Genomic DNA, 23,954 nt, shown 5'->3' on the forward strand with positions numbered 1-23,954 from the left:
AATGAAACATCTGCAAAAAAATAAGCGAGCTCAGAGAGCACCAAGGATCACTCATTTCAATCTTCAGCTACAAACATTCTGCTTTATTGGTAAATACCTCTGGATATCAACTAAATTTGAGAAACTGAAAATGCTTCCCAAGACCAGAGCCAACCGGGGGCACACCTCAGATGTAAATTCTCCATAGGCCCTTGACCTTGCTATTTTTGCTGTGTGAACAGCGATAAGACTAAGAAAAACGTACTCATATGACTAACATGTAGAAAGAGATGGAGAACAAATAATAAGAAATGTAGATCTACATGTAAATCTGTGTTGGTATATCTAGGTTGGTACAACACTTATGTATTTAAGCTGATCTTCGGACAATAAAGTACAAACCTTTTGCTAGTCTTCATGCAGTTAACTGACAAATTAACATTGAAAAATGACCCCCTACCTGAACTAAAAATGGTTTGAATGAAACTTAGTTGGAGCAAGTATGTGTAGGACTGTAGTGGTAATGAATTAAAAAAATAGATAAGTGTATTTTAATTCATTCATTTATTTTTACATTATGCTATTTACAGACTGCTCATGTCCCTCATAGAGTAACTGGGGAGTATACAAATAGACATAAAACATGAAAGCTATATATAAATATGATCATAAAATCATTTAAAACAAGAATAAAATAATTAAAATTCAGAATTAAAAAAGGCAGGGCAAGAGCTACTGAATTCATTTATATCAATCTTAAGAGAGAAAAAAAGGATCTGGCTTGAATACCAATGACCTGTGAGATTTGTAGACCAGAAACTTCTGGACATCACATGAAAATACAGCAATGATATGCTCTGAAACATACAAATTGTTCTTCCTTCATTTACATTTCTGTTCCAATGTACTTAAAGCTAAATTATTTTCTTGGAGCTTGCGCACATTTAAAGTCTTTATAATCTAAGGACAAACCACAAGAGCTCTATCCTTGCTGATAAAATAGAATCGTGCCATATCTCTGACGCTATCTTCCTGTGCCAATTCTTATGGTCTGCCTTAAATGATTAATTGCTAGTTAGCAAATTGTAGGTCTTGGGGCTACAGGTAACATAATCAGATCTCCTACATTGTTGCACTGAATCAATTCTGCAATCTGTACTATTTTGAGTTCCTTATTATGCTATCTGTTGCTGCAATAAAATATTAAAAGGTATTCATCTATAAACAGTAATGACTAAGACAAGGAAACACAACTCAGTCTGTCGCAGCTGTTTTATTCTCCAATGGTAGAAGTACAAATCATTTTTGCCCTCAAATTGCACAGATGAAATTGCAAATGGCAGAAAGAAAACAGACATATTTAACAAGGTGTTGTACACATATAACCATTTAATTTAAATATGTGCACTTTAACATCTGTCAGCAATGCAGTATATTAAGTATCACACTCATAATTTATATGTATTCGTCAGTACAACTACTCTTAATAAAGATTATAAGTAGTGTAGGAATCCCTACATGTTAGGAATTCCAACATGTTAATGTTATTATTGTCTTATTATTTAATAGGCATCTAGCTGCAGTCTTCTGGCTGAAATAAAAACTGAAATGTATTTGAATTCAGAGGACTGAATTTGAAAATTCAACAATCTTGCATTTTTATGATTATAAGAAAATATATGTGTGTTAAAAAGTAAGATGTCAGCTAATACAACTGTAATTGAAAATCAAAATATATTAACACTAATAAAATATGTTTTTGAATGAGTGAATGAATGAATAATGTTGCAACCCTAAATGAAAGACCATTGACTCGGAGACTTTAGAATGAAGCACTAAATTTCCCAACCACAAAAAGATATTTGATGGGTTTCAGCCATGAGACAAATGATCATTCAGATTACAGGAAGATCTCTTTCCAGATCATGGAAAAGATATACATGAGATCAAACGCTGACTCAATCCTATCAAAACTGGATGACTGTGGATATAAGGGCACCATGTATCTGGGGATTTTCCATCCTTACTCTGCAATCCCAGAGTCACCATTACCACTTAAAGAATAGTTTTCAACTATGGTCAAGGGGGCTTTTGCTGAGAATAATAAGCCAGCTGCACCCTTTCCTGGACTGATTCAGACAGTTATTTATGCCCTAGTCACCTCAAGGTTCAACTACTACAACACACTCTACATGGGGATACCCGGAAAACTACTTGGAAGCTTCCACTAGTCCGGAATGCAGCAAACAGGCACTGAGGTGCATATCTCAACATATCCATGTGACATCTCTTCTCTGCCATCCTGGTTGCCAGTCTGCTTTTGGGGTACAATTTAAGATCAATTCAACAAGCATAAATAATATTGTGTTATTTGAGGGACTATCTATCTCTATGACTTCTCTGTGGCTGGCGTATATTTAATAGTTGGATTGGTTAGTATTCAAAGGACTGCAACTCTACATAACAAACCTTCACTCTGAGAAATGAACCTGCCCATGCACAGCTTCCTATGCAGATGAGTTACAGACAGGAAAAAGAGGAAGTGGTGTAATTTTTTCTCTTCTTCTTCCTCTCTGTACTGACATTCTATTTCAACTCCTGGCCTCTCCCTGCACTCTTAATGCTACAAGTACTTCGACAAGCATTGTTTTAAGTACACTATTCTGAAATGTTTCAGTTCATCAGCCATTTAAAGAGTAACCTCAGTGGGTTTCAAGGACATTCCATACATATCTCTTCATCATCCAATGGGGAGAATGGGAAGGGGCAAAGGTACTACAGGTAAGGAGGAAAACTGTAAACCATCATGGTTAACCCTTCAAACTGTTGCCTGCTACTCATCCCTCATATGCCTCTTGCTTTGACAGAGATAGTGTTGAATTGCTGCTAACATTACTTACTTTTTAGCAACATTAGAAAACGACACAAAAATAAAGCAGAACCCTCCATGATGCCAAACTTGCTTTCTTGATTTATTTGGTTTATATGGCTGTCCATTTCACACTCTGGCAGCGAGTAAGGATTTAAAAACCACAAAATCGTAACATGCAATCTCAGCATACAACCCTCAGTGCCCAAGGATAAAATAATTACCTCACTGAAGACCCAGGCTAACAACATATAGCATATCCATCTGACTTTGCAGACTCTGCAGGCAGTTATGCTAGTCAGTCTCACAGAAGTCAACCCCATTTCATGAAGATAACAAAGAAGCAACAGCAGCAGCAACGTATTGCTTACTTACTTTGTTTACTGGATTCATACCCCAACTTTTCTCCATTTATTTCCCACAACAGCAACAACACAAGATAGTTTGAGCTGAGAGAAAACCATTGGCCCAAAAGTTCGCAATGGTTGAGTTTAGACTAGAACTGTCTCTTTAGTAGCACTCCACATCTTAACCATGATGCCACGTTGATACACCCACCCTCATTCTCAGAAGAGGTTTAAGTTGCTGTGCTCAGATGGTCTAATTTCTGAAAGCCTTGCCAGGTATTGGATGAGGAAAGCAACTAGGAAAAATGCTTGTTACTGTCAGTTGTACAAAACTTAAAAGGATAATATATGTTTCAAATTTGACACTGATCAATTAGCTTGATTAATGTTAGTTTGACTCCTTGTACGAGTAAGTTTTGATATGGATGAGTACCTTGGCTCTGTATGACTGGAACCTAGAACAAATAGAGTATTATAAAATAACTTTTTACTCATTTAGCTGCAAGACAGCTGAGAAATTGCTTTTACAGAAGTGCTAAAATGGGTGGATCTACTACAACAGCCTTCCTTAATAAACATTGGCACTGGGGCAGAGTTGTACCACCTTCTTTGTCCAAACAAATCAAACACAGAGGCTGCTGTCTGATAGTAGAAGGAAATTTATGCAGCACTGTTGTTTTTCAAATATGGCTCTTGGGGCCATTCAGTTCAATGATCACACCCAACACATGAGTCTCTGAAGCAAAGAAAGTCTGAGTTGTCATGATAAGATCATGTCCAAAAGAAGCCTAAGGATGCTACTTCTGCAGTCTTCAGAAGAGAGGTGGGGACAAATGGAAGTTGCCTTATGTTTAGATAATACATGTGGGGAAGAAAGACAAAGTTAGTGCCAAAGAACTTTCTTTAGGATATTATGAACAAGATGTTGTATAGGTATAAAACCCACAAATATAAATTCCAGCGACCAGACTGGAGAATTATACCAGCTTCCATGTCTCTTGTGCAATGTTCATCTAATAGTCCAGGTAACAAATGGGTTATATTAAATGAATATAATTGACCGCATGCAAATGTATTAAATCCATACATACAGAACAGTGGTGGGATTCAATTTTTTTTACTATTGGTTCTGTGAGCGTGCTAAGCGGGCACGGCCATGTGATTGGGTGGGTGCGCATTTTTTTGCAGCACCCCCCCACACCCACGTTTTTGGGCCTTCCTGGCCTCAGCCTCCAAGGAGGGCATTTTTGCTCCTAGAAGGCTCCCCTGGGGCTCAGGAAGAAAAAAAAAAGGACCATAGGAGGGGCATGCAGCACCCCTCCACACTCCATTATGGGGCCTTCCTGGCTTTGGAGAAACCTTTATGGGGGGTGTTTTTGCTCCCAGGAACCTTCCCTGGGGCCTAGGAAGGCAAAAAATGGGAGGGGGGGTTGTGTCCCCTCCCTCCATTCTTTGCCTTTGTGGGCCTCAGGGAGCCTCCTGGGTGAAGTAGTAAGAAGCGAGGGGAGAAACACCTGATTATTGGGAGGTTAAAAAAAAAAAGAAATACCTTAAGGAGTGACTGGGCGGGCGAGCATCGGGTGGAGGGAGTCAGTGAGCATCAGGCATTGGGGCAAGTGAGTGGCGAGCAGGCTGGAGGTGTGGCCAGCCAGCAATTACTACTGGTTCGGCGACCCACACCAAATCCTTGCTACCGGTTCAACTGAACCTGTGTGAACCACCTGAATACCACCAGTGATATAGAATAAAGGAGAAGACTGGATGTCAGTTTTGGAAGTCATTTTGAGAGTCGATGCTGCCACAAGCCTGAGAAAGTGGGAGAAGTGGGGTTTCCATTGAGTAGCTCTAAGAAGACAAAATAAAATTCTTTGGTTAATCAAGGTCAGTGAGTATGGCGCAGAATGAAATAATAATCTTACTTTAGGACGGATCGTGATTGGGCCATGTAATGTGATGACGGCCAAGGGGGGGGTTGGATTTGTAGTCTGAATATTGAAGGAAGCCTGAAAACTTTCAGATTCGGGATTCCATAGATGTGCCAGTTTACTATCCAAATAAAGGTGCCTTTGAGATATGCTTGTCTCAGAGTTATTGATTGGAATGGAGGTTTGCTGGAACGCACTGGGATCAGAGGCATTGCTCTGGAAGAGATGGAATGATGGAAAGTCTCTTCACTGGGGCTAAAGTTTTACCTACCTCGCACTGCAAGACTATGTAGAGCAAACATAGATAACAAAGTTCAGGAACACTGATAAAAATAAGAGTGAGGATGTTTCTTTTGAATTATGCAGATTTTGCTTTGAACATAGATAGCCTGGTTGAATGTCTGCTTGAAATACTTGACACATAATATACTGTGGGTGTACTAGCACCTGCTATCTTTTTCTTCTAATCACTCTTTCCCCACGCTCTCAATCATTCTGGCTTGCATTTGTTAAGGTCCAAATATCTAATTGCTTTCCATCTTTGATGTCCACTAATTCAACTCACAGGGCTTTTTCCACCTGTTCAGCTGAACAATGATGTGAGGCAAATTACACCCATCTGGCTAAATTGAAGGGAGTTCTCTATCCATAAAATAGGCTACATTAACACCAACGAAATTGCTAGGGCATGCCTTACATGCCTGGGAGGCAAATAACATCATCAGTAAGAGGTATTATCTGAAGTGGCCATTGCATGGCAGGTTGGGAAGATAAGACAGAACGGCTGCATCTTCCATTTGGATACAGAAAGAGGTCTTTCATCTCTGAATTAGATCAATTTATCCCAAACTAGAATTCTTCAAAAGTTTCGATTACAACCCTCAAAACTGACCACCAATCTACCAGTTCTGCCTGGCATATTTGGGGTCATCCAAGTTGGGGCTTGCTGCACTAAAATCAATAAAACTTTTGAGCTTAAGCTTTGGGGTAGGGGAGTTGCCTAATGTGAGGTTTACAGTGATTCTGTAATAGTGACGGAGTCTCCCTGCATGCTACAACTAGTTATTTAGACAACATAACAGCCTGCCAGTGAGTAGGCTTTTAATTACATTCTTTTAATAGAAAGAGCCAGCCTTTTGTTTATTTGTTGAACTCAACAAATGAGGGCTTTGGTATAAATTATGGCTCTACCAAGAGGATATGGGACTTTCTCCACCTCTGAAGAAAGTAAATGAATTGTTTTCATGGAGGAAAAAGCACTTTAAGTATTTCAGGGCTATTTTAAAAAGAGATTATTAATTTAATATGCAAATATACAAAGTTCTTGTTTTAATAATAGGTTCTGGCTTAGTCCTTCATATTCCTTTTATTTTTTTTATTATTAGAAATCTGAACCATATGGTGCTATAGATTTCATGTGCAGATTAGTTTTGCATCTTCCTAAAAAAACAGTTTCCCAGCTGTGTGAGAGATGACAAAGAGTGCTATTTGCCCTGGAAGTTAAAAAAAAAATTGGCTAAGGCCAAGCAGGTTTGCTCAGATCTTGCATCTTATATAGTGTCCATTTGTAAAAGTAAATTTGTATAAGCAAGTCAACAAGGAATGAGGCTATGATTCAAGTAACAGTTAAAGGCCTGTCACACGGATGGTGTTTTATAACAATGCTGCGCTCTCTTTCAGAGCAACAAAATAAATAAGATGCTCAATTCAGGAGAGTTAAGTTAGACCGTCCGCTTTATCTGAGAGAGCAATTGAAAACACGCATAAAGGGCCCACACATAAATCTTGTTCTACTATTGTTCTGATTGGTAATGCTCCTTTGCTCTACTGTCTTACAATTACCATTGAACTAAATTGTACCATTCAATTTGAGTTTAACTTAGTATGGATTAGAAATTAAGCTTCAAAATTTATTATTTTTTCTGCCAAAGTCCATTAGAGCATGGACTTATCCCAAAAATCCTTTTTCTACATCAGAGGTTGAACATTCTGAAGTGGTCATTCTGGAGGCCAGAATAGAAAAAATCCTGATTATGATTCCTGTAAGAGGGAAGAATACTCTTCCCTATGTTCAAGAATAACAAGTGAGAAAGAACACTCAAAGATAAAACTTTTGAAAAGGCTGGAAGGCAGGAGAGATATGCTTTTAAGATTGCAAATACTGACATGGTCCCCAATCATTTTTTCTGATAATACCTTGGTGGGCTGGCTGTCCTATCTCAGGGATGTCAAACCCGATTGCATCGCAGGACATATCGGGACATTTTTGCCTTTGCAGAGCAGGGATGGGCATGGCTTATGCAGGCCGTATCCGGTCCACAAATCACCAGTTTGAGAGGCCTGTCCTATCTCCACTGTAGAAAAGGAGCCTTCATTAAATTTGAATCTTCTGAGCCAGACCCTTTTCCCCCCAGAGCTATCCCTGAGGTAGAATTCTTGCATAGAGAGACCTAGACTTTATTGAGAACTTTTCTCCAGCCCAAAGATGCTAACTTACATCTTTAACGGAGATATAAGGACATGGGGGACTATATGACAGCTTTACAGGAAGATGTTAATATTGGGGGAAGCTGAGATAGCAGCATTTCTAATGGACTGACCTTCAATCCCCTGTAGATCAATTTGTTTCAAAGGATAGCTTGATACAAGTCTTGATCTGCCTGGATATCAGTGTGAGCTGCCAAAAGAAACTAGGAGACTGTCCAAGATTGTGAATTCCTCTGTTTAATTCCAGTAATTTATTGTTCAGGTTATATCAATCCTTTTCTAATACAGATTTGGGCCTGGGACAGAATGGATGGAGAATCACTTGGTGACTAGAACTCAAGAATTTCGGTCTTGTCTTAGCCATGACTGGCTGGGTGACTTTGAGGCAATCACTCTCTTTCAGGGTTGTTGTTGCAGGGACATTCCTGAAATCCTAAAATGGTTTAGTTTGCAAATGAGTAGTCTTCCTCATCATCTTACCATATCAAGGTCTTGAGATACCCTTCGTTTACGCAGTTCTTCCATCCTTTCACATACATCAGTAAAACAGGTATTATAGTAATCTGCATACTGTTGAGCCAGATCATCAATATTGCCCAGTGACCCATCCTGCAGAAAGATACAGAAGGGACAGAGTGTAAGGATTCAATAATTAAGACATCAAGACATCAGTGTAATTACAGAACAGGGATAGCACTTCAATATCGATCTATAGTGCTCAAAAAGCAGTGAGGATACAAGAAATTCCTATTAACTTTAAAAAGATACATTGTCAAGACGTTATTAGATAATGAGGCTGTGCAATGCTTTAGATTAGTCTCCAAAAGCATTTTTTGAGCATAGAAACACAGCACCTTAAAGCGGCTTGGTCTTCTCTCTCAGAACTGTTCAAGGAGCTCCTTAATACAATCAAGGAAGCTCTTGACAATTTGTAATCTTTTTTTCTTGCTCACTTGGGTTACACAATTCTAAACATTCCAAATAATATCCATTTGAAATATCAGTAGACTTTCTTTTGGGGTTAGTCTCATGTATACAAAGAGCCCAGATCTATCATACTTCAGTTTTTGATATACCAAATTTTATTTCTAATTAAACTAACGTGATTCAGCCAAGTGAAAAATCTAAATTGGAATAAAATGCAATATATTAAATAATGTAGTTTATAAGTGCACATAAGGCTTAGTTTGTAGTTTGATGTAGGAACTGGACAACAGGATTCATAAATGAATGTTTCTACCATTATTCATATTTTCATATTCTTAATTTGGAAATGGTTGTGAACAGACTCTGCCTTGCAATTCCACTAAAGTTATTTCACAGGGAAAGACCTGTTCCAGAAAGAATAGGTTATATTTCATTTGATTCAAGTAAGTTATTGTCTAATAAAAGAAACTTTAACATTAAGTTATCGGCTCCTACACACTTTTTCACAGCATGTTTTTTTCTGGCTTCAGAGTGGAAATAAATCATAAAGAAATAACATAACATTTTAATAGGGGGAGAAGGGAACATTTATTAAAAGTAAACTATCTATAACATTTCAGGACAATACTTGTCCAATATTTTCTTATGAGATTGGCTTCTGCACTGGGATACTCCCCTTTTAAGTCTATATATTTATTTCAGAATTTTTGCTGAAATAATAACACATGCTCTAAATGATAAATTGGTATGAAATTCCCGCAGAATTAGTCTGATAATGTGGAAATATCAGAAACATCCATCATGATTCATGTAAATGAAATGAATAACACAAGTTATAATAATCTAATTGTTACTGTGCAAGATTCATTGTTTATTGCACATTAGTATGATGAATATGCTGCATTATTTTTAACTGATGTTAATAATAACATAGAGCAACTCTTCATTAAATGCTTTGAATTAAATAAATGATATAAGCATTATAAAAAAGTATTCAGCTCAAAATATTGTTTAATATTTTTGTAGTTTTAAGTTCATTTGCATAGCTTTTTTTTTTACTATGTCAGAATCCAAAGTCAGCTTGGCTTTTGAATCTGATGATGTTTTATAAAAGTTTTGTCATTCTAGCAGGGAATAAATGAAGTTCAACAGAATGAGACCAGCAAGCAATACATACACCAAAATAATACTGATATTGTAAGGTAACTGGTAATTTATGTGGGAGAAAGGTATGGGCAAAGAAAGTACAATTAGAGGGTAGGCTTTATGAAATAAGAAAGCTTTTTTTATAGAAGATCTAACAGGTCATTTATATTGTTAGGTTTCCTCCTTGAAGTGTTCACTGAAGTAAGTTAATCCAAAGATTAACTTTCCTGTTTTGTGAAGATAAATCGGCCTCCATTATATGTTTTGGTAACAATCAGCCTGAAGTAACACTTATAGTTCTTGTTCTTGTTTTGTTGAAATAAAGCAGCTTTTAGGAAACTGGTGTGTTTCAGATGTGTTGAGATTTTAGACACAGAATTTACATCCAGAATCGTAACAAGAATTCTTTCAACAGAGTTGGAAGACACCTGGCTGTGGAGGATTGAACTAAAATAAACAAGAGAAAAATAGTAACCTTCCATGGATATAAATATCTCTGTTGATATCCCCCACAAGGGCACCCAATAAAATAATTTTAAAAACCCTTAGGGGTAAAACTTAACAATAGTTCATCTGATTATAAAAAAACTTTCCAGAATTCAGAATTGGGGACAGAAAGGACTATAATAAGCTCACCAAGTCCATTCATATATGCAGAGTAGAAATCCAAATTAGACTATTTCTGTCTGACTTTTGTTTGAAAACATTTAGTAAAGTGGAGTTTGCAACATTCCTTGCTAATTAATTTTATTGCCCAATGGCTCTTACTTTCTGGAAGTTTTTTTTTAAAATTTAATTTAAAATTTCTGTAACTTAAACCTGCACACTATTGGATAATTTTTTACTTTTCTAATTGCTAACAGAATTCTTAATTTCCACCCAGAAGCCTACCTAGAAATACTCACTCTACCATTGTAGGGAACTTTTATTTTATTAAACGTATTTCTACCTTGCCACAATCAAAAAGATACTCAATAGCTTATAGAACTGGATGTTTCCTTTTCTAATAGATTCTCTAGAATTAACTTCACAACTTCTGAATGGTCATGACCTGACTTTGCAATCAGAATTCAGTTGTTCCAAATTTAACAACAATCTAAAGAATAACACTGTAGGTAATTTAATTATAAGCATTTCCTCAGTAGTTCAATTGTTGCTAACTTCCTAAATTTCAACAGGTAAAGAAAATAAAAATGTAGATTGAAAAATCTTATCCTTCAAAAGAGTACCCAGAAAATACAGACAGGTTGTGGACTATATGAAATATTTCACATATTTAGCTCTAGTTATTATTAGATAAACATAGAAAGACAGGCATTTCTATTGCTAATTGAGACACCGTGTGGAAGGCCATTGCAAGCACCAACAGTTTATCTACAGGACTTCAATGTAATTAGAAGAGGCAGCCATGAAGAACTGTGCAGTAATGCACATGTACCATCTTTTATTTGGGTGCCATGGCTAGGACAAAGGACAGAGTTGTTTGCTTCAGCAAAGTTATCCCACAAGCTTTATGTTACTGAAGAGCTGCAGAGATTAGTCCGTCATCGGAAACACTTTCCCTTGATCAAGGTCCTAACAGAAACATAAAGTCCAACATAACTGATATACTTAAAGGCATATAATGGTCTACTTTTTCTCCAATTTGGCACTTACCCATCATGCTGGGATTACTGCTACCAGGTTTTTCAGCCAACATTGCTGGCTGGCTAAAAATTCAAGCAGTTTTCATCTGGCATGGGAGATTGCCAGATGGTCAAAGGATGGAATTTCCTATTTAAAACATCTGCCTTTTTTTTTAGTAATCGCATTTCACTTGTTTTTTTTTCTGAGAAATCAAGTTGACTTGCCAATGATTCCAGTAACCCTCCAACTTCCCATCATTTTTCAGAAGTAATTGGACCTTCAGAATATAAACCTTTCCCACCTCTCTCCCCAATCTCTTGCCCCTTAAAAGATTTTCTGCTCCAGAGTGCACGCAGTAGACACAAGCAGGAATCCTGGTTGAGGATGGAGAATTCTGTCACTTTTGTCACTCTCTTTGATCACCCAAAAGAAGTACAGGTAGTCCTTGATTTATGGCCACAATTAAGTCCAAAATGTCAGTTGCTAAGTGAGACATTGGTTAAGCGAGCTTTGCTCCATTTTACAATCTTTCTTGTCACAGTTAAGTGAACCACTGTAGTTATTTATTTATTTAATTAGTTTAACATTAAGTTTTCTTAAATTAGCTTGCCACCTATCTCGCTGCAAGACAACCTCTTCACCCAAGCCTTTCCTGGTATAAATGCTGGAAAAACATTCCTCCTTCTCTTATAGTTTATTTAATATTATTTATATTGATTCAATGGCTGCTCCATGGCTGGTCGGCCTGCATTCTCAGGTAAAAAGCTGGACTTACTTTTGCTGTAGGACATGACCATGCACAAAGCTGCCAATAGACTAGCAGCCATTTCATTACAGCTGGAATTTTAGTTCATATTCATTCTGTGATATGTGACTTTGGTGAAACTTCCATATAACAATAACAAAAAAGTCATAAAAAACAAATCCAATTACAGAAAGTGCAAGATGCTCATATGTTTACAGGATATCTCATTTTATGACTTCAATGTACCTCGTGATTTTTATTTTTCTAGTTTCAAGGTTCACTGGTTTTGCTAATAACCTGGCCTTCAACTACATGGAAAAATTGTCTCTATAATATTAAGCAAGACTGAGTATGGCTTTAGGTATGCTGTGATTATTTTATTATTTTAACCATGTCTATAAGCTCTGAAGCACAATTTTCTTTTAATTCTTGGTTGTGTACCGCATCAAAGACTTTCAAATGTCACTTTCAAAGTCCTGGTCAGTAATGTCAGAAAAGCTATCTTAAAAAATAACAAACAAGTCCAAATGGTAGCAATTAGAGAAACATGAATGTTCTCATTACATAGCAAATGAATTGGCAGCTGCTTAGACAAAGAGACATTGTTGTTTCATACATTCTGCACAAACTACTCTACGAACACTTTTAAATAAGCCATATTTGAAAGAACTCTTATCAGACTAGGAATGGAAATAAATTACTCCTTTCTATTTTTTCCCCTTTGAGCCCATTGAAACAACAATTTACTCATACTGTCAGATTCGAACTAGTCAGATTCTATAGGCATATATGTCTATTTATGGGAAATGGGGTTAAGTATGATACAAAAAATACCGATATATTAACATCTTCCAGACAGGAACGCTTTAATATAATCAGTATTTTATTTATTTATTACATTTATATGCCCACTATCTCAAACACATAAATTATTATACAAAATATTAGTTATGATTGGTAAATTAATAAATTAAAGATTTATTTCCTACTAATTGCCACCTTCAGTTGGACTTCCATGGGGTTTTGAAGATAATCATACATGTAAGATTTATGGGTCAACAAGGTTCAATAAGAACCCTATCTCAGGTCTGTGATTTTTGCAACAGCTTTATTACATATGAAGAGGAATATTTTCATTGGATACTTTCTCCAATCCCAAAGGTCCTTTTTCAAGAGGCAACATGGTCTTTCTGGTTTTTGTTTGAAGACGTTTCGCTTCTTATCCAAGAAGCTTCTTCAGGTTCTTCAGGTTCTTCTTGGATGAGAAGCAAAATGTTTTCAAAGAAAAACTAGAAAGTCCAGTTGCCTCTTGAAAAATCATCTTTGGGACAACCTTGACCTGGATCACTGAGAATCTCCATACTTTTTCCACTATTATTTATATGCTGCCCATCTTGTTGTCCAAGGAGATTCTGGGAATTTGAAAGTTTTGATGCAGTACAACCATTACTCTTTAAAGTAGACTCAAAATGACAGCATTCATCCAATATGCCTCTGCAATTTGAATGAAGTTCAGCCTGAGCACCTCTCCATTTAGGGAATGAAACGAGAAATACACTTAAACTTCATTGTAATGGTTTGTTTGTGATGAAGTTTCAGTTAAATCAGAATTTGGTGAAGCTCCATAAATTAATCCTTTAAAAAAACTTATTGTTTATCAATATATAAAATACAAAGAAAAATAAAAATAGGAAATTAAAGGAAGGAAAAAAAAGGGGGAAAGAAAATAGGAGTATAGGGGAAGAAAGAAAAAAGTGTTGAGTTTCGACTCTTTTTAGCACAGTACAAGATAACAACATTACATTCTCAACTTTTTACTTTTACGCAGTGTATAACTAGCCTTTTTTATAACAACGAAACTATCTAACTGGCAAAACCAAAGTCAAAATTTCATTTTCTTTCATCATATGCTCATAAGCAGAAGTGATATCCAAATAAAAAAGATATATTTTCCTCTCTGAATAGAACAATCAATTTAACTATTACTGCGTTATCTTCCTTGCTGCTGAAATACTATGTATTTCTATTTGCACTTCATAATCTTTACAAATTATCACTATTTATATTAACAAAATTCACTGTATTCTTTCAGATTCTTTAACTTTAAAGGAAAATAGTTTTTCATCCATTTTAAAGCATTAAGCTTCTCTTTAAAACATTTCTAAAGTTAAAACATTCTAAAACATCTTTTTTAACTACCTCTTAGCATACATACTTTAAAGTTCATTTTCAGACCAATAAAATTCCAACTAACTCCAATTAACTCATTAAAGTTATATCATGCCCTCTAAATTAATCTCATAGAACAATTTTTTTTTCCTTCTTGTATACTTCCTTTTCAAAGCTCAAGATTTTTCTTTCGGCTAATATATCTTTTTCTTTAACTTTGTCTTTTCAAACACACTTTCAATAATATTTTACAACTTTTAGGAATTACTTAAACATTATACTGTATATAAAGGAAAAATACATTTTCAAACTTTAGATTAAAACTTTCTTTCAATTACACATATCAAACTGATGAAAATTCACCCTAAATTAATTCTAATTGTATCAATCACATGGACTCTTGAGAAACAATGTATTTTATTTGGAAGTGAGGTCTGAACTATCTATATTTATCAAAGTCACCTGGAAGTTTACTGAATAGAAAGATTGGCTGTATCCTGAGGAAGCATAGACACTCCACCACTTATTATTATTGCATAGTGGAGGATGTTGCTTCAAAGGATTCTGAGAATTAAAAACTCTGTGCCTAATCCCTACCCAAGCTTAATTTCATTCCTTTAGTAACATATTTGGGCAAGTTTAACTTTATTTTGAGCTTACTGTTGGCCCAACCTTATTTAACTTTTCTTTTGATCTTTCACTTGTATTTAAAATTGTTACTTGATAGTACTTTTTCCACAAGTGAAGTGAATATAGGTCTCCAGGATAAAAGTAAAAAGTTAACAGATGTTCATTTAGCCACAAATGTTCAATTCATAAATATATATAGCCTTGTGAGCCCACATTGACATAATTCCTCTTATGGCAGTCAAATGTACACTTAATTTGCATAATCTGGCATCACACTACATGCAAACTAAGCCTTTGCAGAAATGCCACATCATGAATTACACGTCTATAGTGTATGGGTGTGCAGGTGATTATGCATACAGTATAATCCCAAAATGAAAGGCAAGGCTTCCAGGCAAACAAATATCTCACTGTTTTGGTGGCTGGTGGGTGAATTGAGGAGGTGAAGCTACACAAATGGAGAAAAGCAATATTGCATATTTCTGCCCAGGCCTTATGTTAGTACCAATCTTTGAATTGTACTATCTTGCATTATGCCTTATTTTGAGAACACTGTACAATTTCTAGACATTTGTAATCCGGTTTTCTTTCTTTCTTTCTTTTTTCATTCATTCATTCTTTCAGTTCATAGCAAGACAAACTAACTTGAATCAAGAAACTCCCCACATGTAAGTGCCATAGTACTGGGAATTAGCTCTTCACTGTCTCAGCCAGGCACACAATAACTATTTTATTCCAAACTGTAATACAGTTACCAGTATGTTCAAGTTCATTTAATTAAACCAAGTCCAATCACACTCCTGTGGGCTTTAAACTGTGCATACCCATTTAGATATTATATAGATATATATCTTCTAAGTACTGGGGACTACACAGAGCTTCATGTTTTTATCAATTACGGGTGCCAGCCTGTTAACTGTTTATCTCTTGCCAGTTTTACAAGCCTTTGAACTATTGGTTGTGCTATGTTAATGTCCATATTGCCTCATCGGTGCCAAAGTACTCCTTGATGAAGCAAAACAGCCCATTTTCTCAAATAAATAGGATTTAACATCTCACTCTACTTGCCAACAGAAAGCCACGTTATAATGGCTGGTTCTAAAAAAATATGCTCACTTAAAGTTTTAAATGGATCGCTGCGATAGGCAAGCATACAAATACAACTATGAGCCCTCAGACGATAGAGCTCTGTATCTTCCCTGATCACCCAAACCAGCAACATGGCATTCTTTACCCCAATCTTACTATTTAAGTTCTATTCCAGCCTTCTCACTTTCAGAAACCTCTAGATGTGTGTGACTATCATCATCTGCAGCAGTGGTGAAATGCTACTGGTTCTGCCGAACTGGTAGTAAAAAAAAAGCTCTGATGATCAGCTGAGGGGAATAAAAAGAGAAAAGCACAGGATCTGCTTTCCCATCCGCCCCTGTGCTTTTCTGTTTTTTATTCCCTCAGCTGATTGGCGCGGCAAAGCCTCAGCTGGTGTTTGGAAAGCTGCACCGCAGGTGGGCATTAGCTGCGCATGTGCACAATCACTGAACTGGTAGGGAAACTGATAGAATCCCACCACTGATCTGCAGCCAATGGTAGTATTCAATACATGTAGCAAGTACAGGTTTGAAAAGGCTGTTGGATGCCATTCGTCACCCTCAGCTTAACATCAACCTTCAGAGCAGCTCTATTTGAAAGCTTTGCTAAGGACATATCTGCAACGAACCATAAATATATTACTGGAAATAGCAAGGGGAATTCAATAATCTTGAGTTTGTTTGTTGGTAAATAAGCCCTCCCTCTTCCAAGCCTATCAGGAACTGAGTTTCCCATAGCATGTCCACAAGGGGCCACTGAAAACACATTGTACCCTCTATAACAGTATTGGTGAACCTATGTCACGCGTGCCGGAAGTGGCATGCAGAGCCATTTCCCCTGGCACACGAGAGGTTGCCCAAAAGGGCCCCACTGCGCATGCACGCTTCCGCCTGATAGCTGATTGTCGGGTATCTGGTGTGCGTGCACAGGGGATGAAGGGGGGTGCGTGGGAGACACGCGCGCATGTGCAGGGATGTGCTGCAGCGAGGGGGGAAAGCATGCACATGTGCAGACACGCTGCACATGAGGGAGTTGCATGTGCATGCGCAAAGATGCATGGCGTGCAAGGGGGATCGTGCGCGCATGCACAGACGCGCTGTATGTGAGGGAGTTGCACGTGCAGATGCACGGCGCCCAAGGGGGAATTGCACACGCATGCGCAGATACGTGGCATGTGCGGGGAGTCATGCATGCATGTGCAGGGGGCGTGAGGGCTCCAGCATGCATTGCTTTCTGGGTGCTGGCACATGAGCGTGCGTAAGTGAGCTCATGCATAATTATCGGCACGGGAGCTGAAAAAGGTTAGCCACCGCCGCTCTATAAGATTTCCCAGACTCATTTTATAATTTCTTACGTTATAAAATATCTGGGAAATTCTGGTTTCTTTTATGTATTGCTATTACTATTATATCAGTATGATATGGTTTCTTTGAGCGTGGCTAAATTCAGCACAGAATTAGAAGACCTCCAAGGTGCCTTCCAACTCTGTCGTTCTGTTGGTAACAGCTACTGTCTGTAAAATTAGACAGGCTGTGGACACCCATCAACGATTTCACCATTAACTGCAATGCGCTATTATGTGTTGTTCTGTTCTGCTTTGTTTTATTTCAACATTTTAATTTTTTATTCTGGTCTGTGACTATAGTAGAAAGCTAACTTCTCCCAGCCAATGCCAGCAGAAAACCAGCAGCGTCTGGCACTAGGCATTGGGTGGAAAGAGGAAGCAGCGAGACCACTGCAGGTCTTCAAATGGGATGTGAATGTGGTAAATGGGTAGCTGTAAATAGATATGCATGTATATATTTTGGGCTGCATTGCAAGCACATACCCACCTTCAATTTTAAAGAGGTTTTTTTTTAAAAATGAAACATCATAAAAAGATAAATCAGATCTTTAGATCAAATAGATCAACTTCACACTGTGCAGCTATAAAGACCTTCATTTGATTCAGAGACGGTTTATAAAATATACATGAATGTCCATTGTTCTTAAATCATGCATCAAACATATCCATGATTTAAGTATGAGTTGTTGAGCAAACACCTATGGCTTGATTCAGAATAATATGAAGCCATAAATCATGGTTTAAAAAACACAATGGTTATGTTCAGTCATAATACTAGGCTGAAATAAAATAAACTACACTACTTCTTAGTGCAATCAGTTACAAAGAATATATATATATGTAGTTATAGTGGCTTGTATATAGGTTTAAAATGAAATCACAGGTTGGTCAGAAACTTATGGCATCTTCTGTTCATTCTTTTCACTGTGGCAAGGTAGGTAGCAATTGGGAAATTGTTTTTACTTTTAGTACCTTGCTAAAGAATATTCACCAGCCTTTAAAAAGGAGTTATTGTAATGCTGTTTGTTGTTAGCGCTATTAATATGTTGATTGCATTCTGTTTCTTATATATAATCCAGCCTGAAAAAAAGAACATTCAAGGATAATACAGAAGTATTATTTTTTAAATAAATTAAAAGAAAAATACTGATTTGGAAGTATTTCATTGCATTGAACGCAAATTACTTTTATTCTTAAAAATTAGCTGATTCTGGTAAGTGATAGCTAATATTCTTCCCTCAATCCCCTCTAAAACAATTCTGTACAATTTCAAAATGATCCTAATTCAAGGGTCTTCAAACTTGGCAAGTTTAAGACTTGTGGATTTCAACTTCCAGAATTCCTGAGCTAACATGACTGGAGGGGGAATTCTGGGAGTTGAAGTCCAAAAGTCTTAAAGCTGGCAAGTTTGAAGACCCCTGTCCTAGTTCAATATAGGCTGAAAGATGGCTGTAGATGGTTAAATATTTTATTGTCAATGTAAAAGCAGGAAGCCTGTTTTGAACTTGAATAGATGGGTCAGGCTGACAGCTGAATCAGTAATCTAGTACCCTGGTATGTACATCTGTCATTCAAACTGCAAAGGCCGGCAAAAAAGAAACTTGTAGCACAGCTGAGGGACCTACTGTGGATTCTTTTATTATGTTTATTACAATTACATCTGTATTGTTTATTTATGGAACTAATTCTTCAACCTGTGGAAGATATTATCACAAATGCAAGGATCTCAAATATGGGCTCATTTTTGGAATGCAGACATGGATGATTACATTTAGGTCAAGAGGATAATATTTCAGACTCAGAATTTTGAACTGTATTCAAGACCTTGCAATCTGGACTACGAGCCCATTCATATAAATAGGACTTCTAGAATTTTTCTGCATAATCTTTCAAGGTTTGTAGTTAAGCAAAATTCAAGTGTTCTGTTTTCTAATGGTACCCACTCTTAACATTTGTTTTGAGATATCTATAAAGCACCTGTATACCTTCAATGAAAATAGAAAGTGTGATGAAAGTGTGCCACAAATATCCAACTTTACACAACAATACTAACAGAACAAAAGAAAAGTAGCTACTCCAAATCTAAGAAATTAAACCAAAATAGATATAAACTCACATCTGGACCAAACATTATATTCTGGAAATATAGTTCATGCTCCCGACTGTACTAAAAATATTTAGCTTTAAAGTACAAGCTTTTAAAAGCCAATTTGTTCAAAGTAAAATAAGTTTTAATATATTTTTGTCATTTGTAATTTTTTTCTTTATTGGTAGGGTCTGAAATGTATTTTTAAAAGACCATTCTTTCCTTTCATCAGGCACTTCTGTCATTCAGGCTAGTTAAAATCTTATACCCAGCTGTTTTTAGAGCATTCAGACAAACAATTAAATTAAGGTACATGAATCTCAGAATCATTTTGACCTCCAGTAACCCTCCTCAGATCTTCCACTTCTTCCCAACAGTGATTGTTTGTGATGAAGTACATGTATAGGTATGTGCATGAGATTTGATTGAAACAGCACAGTTGTCCAGTTTTCCGTACTTTTTAATTCACTTAAAAGGCAACAAGAAACAATTTCAGCCAAGCTTCGTCACAAAGTCAAGCAGTGTCACTTTACCTGTTTCAAGTCTTACTGTTTTGCATTCTTTTGTGAACATTTCCCGGTCCTGATAGCCTGATCCAAGCAAGCATTTTTCTGCTTTCTGACCTGTAGCCTCAAAGCAAGTGCTTACTGAGCATATTTTAGCCAATCAAGCTAACATACACGTGTACCCAACTTATGTGTACCCCCTTCTTTTTTTTGCTACTAGAACTATTCCTATCTAGATTTAAGAACAGGGTTTAAAGAACTTAGTGACACATTTGCCATCTCTCTCAGTCATAAAGATTAGATACTGGCCTGGATCTTTGATATCTGTTTATTCTCTGACAAGTAAAGCTTTGATGTTTGTTTCATCAGACTTCTGGCATACCTCTATGCCTTCTGTATTGGCTTGAGAGATCCAAAACTGCCTTTCCTTTTTTGTGTTTCTTCTTTTTGATCCCATCCTCAAAAAATTCATAGAATTTCACCCTATTTAGGAATAATGAGCCTTCGGAAGGACAAAAATCACTCAATCCATTTTAGGATCTATAGCGACTCTCTCTATTAAGATATATAAAGCACTTTCAACAGTTACAAGAACCAAATACTTTCTAACCACTCTTTTATATAGTATAGGTAGCATCATTATGCCCATGTCCATGCTTCTTCCCACAAGTCTCTCTGATATTCACATGTTATATTTTCCCACTTTTACCAACTTTATATTTCCCGACCTCCCTTCCCATTGAACACTGTGTCCAATGAGAATCTAAAAAAATCTTGAATTTCCAATTCCTTTATCAGAAAGCATAGCAGTAACACATTACGATAGAGCAGAGGTGTCAAATCGTTGCCCGCAGGCCAGATGCGTCACACACTGGCCACACCCTCCTGCGGTTTAGTGAAGGGGAAGAAATTGTGATATGTCACATGACAACAATGTGGAGCTGTGAGTTTGACACCCCTGCTATAGAGCTTATTCTGATGTGTGCAAGAATGCATTGATATATTTGTCCAGTGGAACATTAGGTTTATTAGGACATTTATAAAATACATTACATCACTAAAGACATTTTTATTCTACACAAACCTTAGTAATATCTGCCACAATTTAATTAATAATTGTATAGTCAATACTTTCCTACCTTCTGCTGTATGCATACAATTTTTCACACGTTTCTCCCTTTCCCTGTATGTATATATACTCTATGTGAAATTCTTAGTATCCTTTCATTAGCATCAATGAATCTATCAGCTGTGTCCTCTTTCTGCTTCTTTACCCCACTGCTATACTAAATCCCTATCTCTTCAAAACAGAAAGAAACATTCTTTATTTTTCAGTTAGGCATGCTCTTTTTCATAAGCAGCCTTGCTTATCCACTCTTCTTTCCGAAAACCGTATTAAATACTTTAAAGTTTGAAGATCTGAATCCAGATACTTCAGTTTTACCACAGGGAATGGGTCGTCCCCCCAAACTCATTTCTCTAAGGAAAAAATAAATAAATTCTGAAATTTATATTTTAGCCCAAAGCCTAAAATTAGTTCACTGGTGTGAAGAAACATTTTTCCTTGTTTTATTTACAAGGAAAAAAAAAACTCTCAAGCATTTCAGTCTGTAAGCTGATTAATCTTTAGTCTTTTTTAACCTCAGCAATTTTAAGATCTGTGGACTTCAAATCCCAGAAATGAGATTCAGAAACACTAATCTAAGGTGCCTATGATTAATTCTGAGTATATTTGCATTTTTAATTTAAATTAAGATATGTGTTTAATTAAATCTTCCTAAATGCTATATAGTCATGAATAAATTTATGATACATTTCATGCCCTTACAGTAATAAATTTACATATGGTAAGAAATCTAGTCCTTATTGGGCTTAGTAATCTATGCGGCACACAATAGAATTAAAAATATTATTGGTGCTCAATTTGTTACATTGATTTTGCTTTCTTTCCCCCAACATTTCTCAGAATGGTTTTTTTCTAGATTAAACTGGAAAAGTACAAAAGCTTTGCTTCATATCTTTAATGTTTTTAACTTTCTGCTCCTATATAAATTAATAAGAAAAGGAACTCAAGGACAATAATAAAGCTAGGAAAGATAACAGGTTCTGATCATGGGAAAAATATTTTTGTCTTTTTATGATCCTGTAACCCCTTGCTTCAAGGTGGGATTTGAGTGACTTGATGGAGCTGAGCATTTACTGGCTGAATGCCTTTCCTGATGCCTACATGGTGTTCGCAGCAGATATTTTCTCTGCACCTTGATAAAACATTTGTCACTGCCTAGGATTGAACTCTGAACCTTCTGAATAGGAGGTGAGCATCTTTACCACTAGGCCACTGCACAGCTCATTTGGAAAATACTTAGAACTAAATCAATTCAAGCAGAATTAACAGGCATTAGGCAGAGGTAAGGAAAGATGGCATAATGAAGGAGACTTAAATAGGCAGTATTCCTTTTTATACAGGCAATCCCAGATGGCTCTCCATAAGACAACTAGTCTAAAAAATCCCTGTAATGATTATATATTCTTCCTGTCATGTTTTGCTCTTTACTGTATAGTAATATACAATTGCCACAAGCACCAAGTAACTTCCAGAGAAGCCTATAAATGGCATAAAGACATTATCAGGCTCCTAATATTCAGAGATATATACTACTGAATATGAAACATCATTACTGATAAAAGACACAGTGGATTCAGAAAGTATTCAGACTCCCTTCACTTTTGTCAACTTCGTTATGTTGCAGCCTGATTCTATAGTTGTTGAAATTCATTTTCCCCTTCATTAATCTACACTCAATACCCCATAATGACAAGGTGAAAACAGAATTTTAGAAATGTCTGTAAATTTATTAAAAAGAAAAACTTGAAATATCACATTGGCATAAGTATTCAGACCCTTCATTCAGTACTTTGTTGAAGCACTTTTGGCAGCAATTAAAGTCTTTTTGGGTCTGACGTGACAAGCTTTGTATATCTGGCTTGGGGCATTTTCCGGCATTTTTCTTGCAAATCCTCTCAAGCTCAAATAGATTGGATGGCCACTGTCTGTGGACAGCCATTTTCAGGTTCCCCCAGAAATATTCAATAGGGTTCAAGTCAGGGCTCTCGCTGGGCCACTCTAGGACATTCACAGTTGTCCCTAAGCCACTCCTGTATTGTCTTGGTTGTGTACTTAGGATTGTTTTTGTGCTGGAAAATGAACCTTTGGTCCAGTCAGAGGTCCTGAGTGCTGTGGAACAGGTTTTCATTGAGGATATCCCTGTACTTTCCTCCATTCAGCTTTCTCTCAACCCTGACCTGTCTCCCACTCCCTGCTGCTGAAAAACAGCTCCACAGCATGATGCTGCCACCACCATGCTTCACTGTTGAAATTATATTGGGCAGGTGACGTTTCCTTCAGACATAACATTTAGAATTGAGGACAAACACTTCAGTCTTGGTTTCATCAGATCAGAGAATCTTGTTCCTCACAGTCTGAGAGTCCTTCAGGTGCTTTCATGTGTTTTGCACTGAGGGGAGGCTTCTGTCTAGCCACTCTGCCATAAAGCCCAGATTAGTGGAGGGCTGCAGTGATAATTGTCCTTTTGGTACTCTGTCCAATCTCCACACAGGGTCTCTGGAGCTCAATCAGAGTGACCATTGGGCTCTTGGTCACCTGTCTTACTAAGTTGCTCAGTTCAGTGCAGCAGCAATTTTATTGTAGCCTTCCCCAGATCTGGGCCTTGCAATAATCTTTTTTCTGAGCTCTGCAGTCAGTTCCTTTGACATCATGGCTTTTTCTCTGGTACAGTATGCATTGTCAGCTGTGAGCTCTTCCATAGAGAGGTAAGTGCCTTTCCAAATCATGTCCAATCAATTTAATTTACCACAGGTGGACTCCCATCAAGATGTGGAAACCTATCTGAGGTCTATTCCAAGTGTTGTTGCAAAGGGTCTGAATATTTATGCCAATGGGATATCTTAATTTTTTCTTTTTAATAAATGTACAGACATTTCTAAAAAAATTTGTCATTATGGGGTACTGAGTGAAGATTATTGGTTAAAAGATGAATTTCAACAACGGTAGAATCAG

General features: G+C 36.8%; 1 protein-coding gene across 4 annotated transcripts in view; it reads right to left on the reverse strand.

The window, feature by feature from the left end:
* LOC113439673 (SAM and SH3 domain-containing protein 1) overlaps positions 1 to 23,954 on the reverse strand; it is a 571,432-nt gene that overhangs the window by 100,063 nt on the left and 447,415 nt on the right. For all 4 annotated transcript variants that reach the window (XM_087939638.1, XM_087939633.1, XM_026705638.2 and 1 more), the window contains exon 2: positions 8,088 to 8,216. In XM_087939638.1, coding sequence (XP_087795764.1) covers positions 8,088 to 8,216 — 129 coding nt within the window. The remainder of the gene's footprint in view (positions 1 to 8,087; positions 8,217 to 23,954) is intronic.

This window comes from Pseudonaja textilis, chromosome 1 (assembly GCF_049901715.1).
Source record: "Pseudonaja textilis isolate UNSWEBS1 chromosome 1, rPseTex1.2, whole genome shotgun sequence".
Lineage (NCBI taxonomy): Eukaryota > Metazoa > Chordata > Lepidosauria > Squamata > Elapidae > Pseudonaja > Pseudonaja textilis.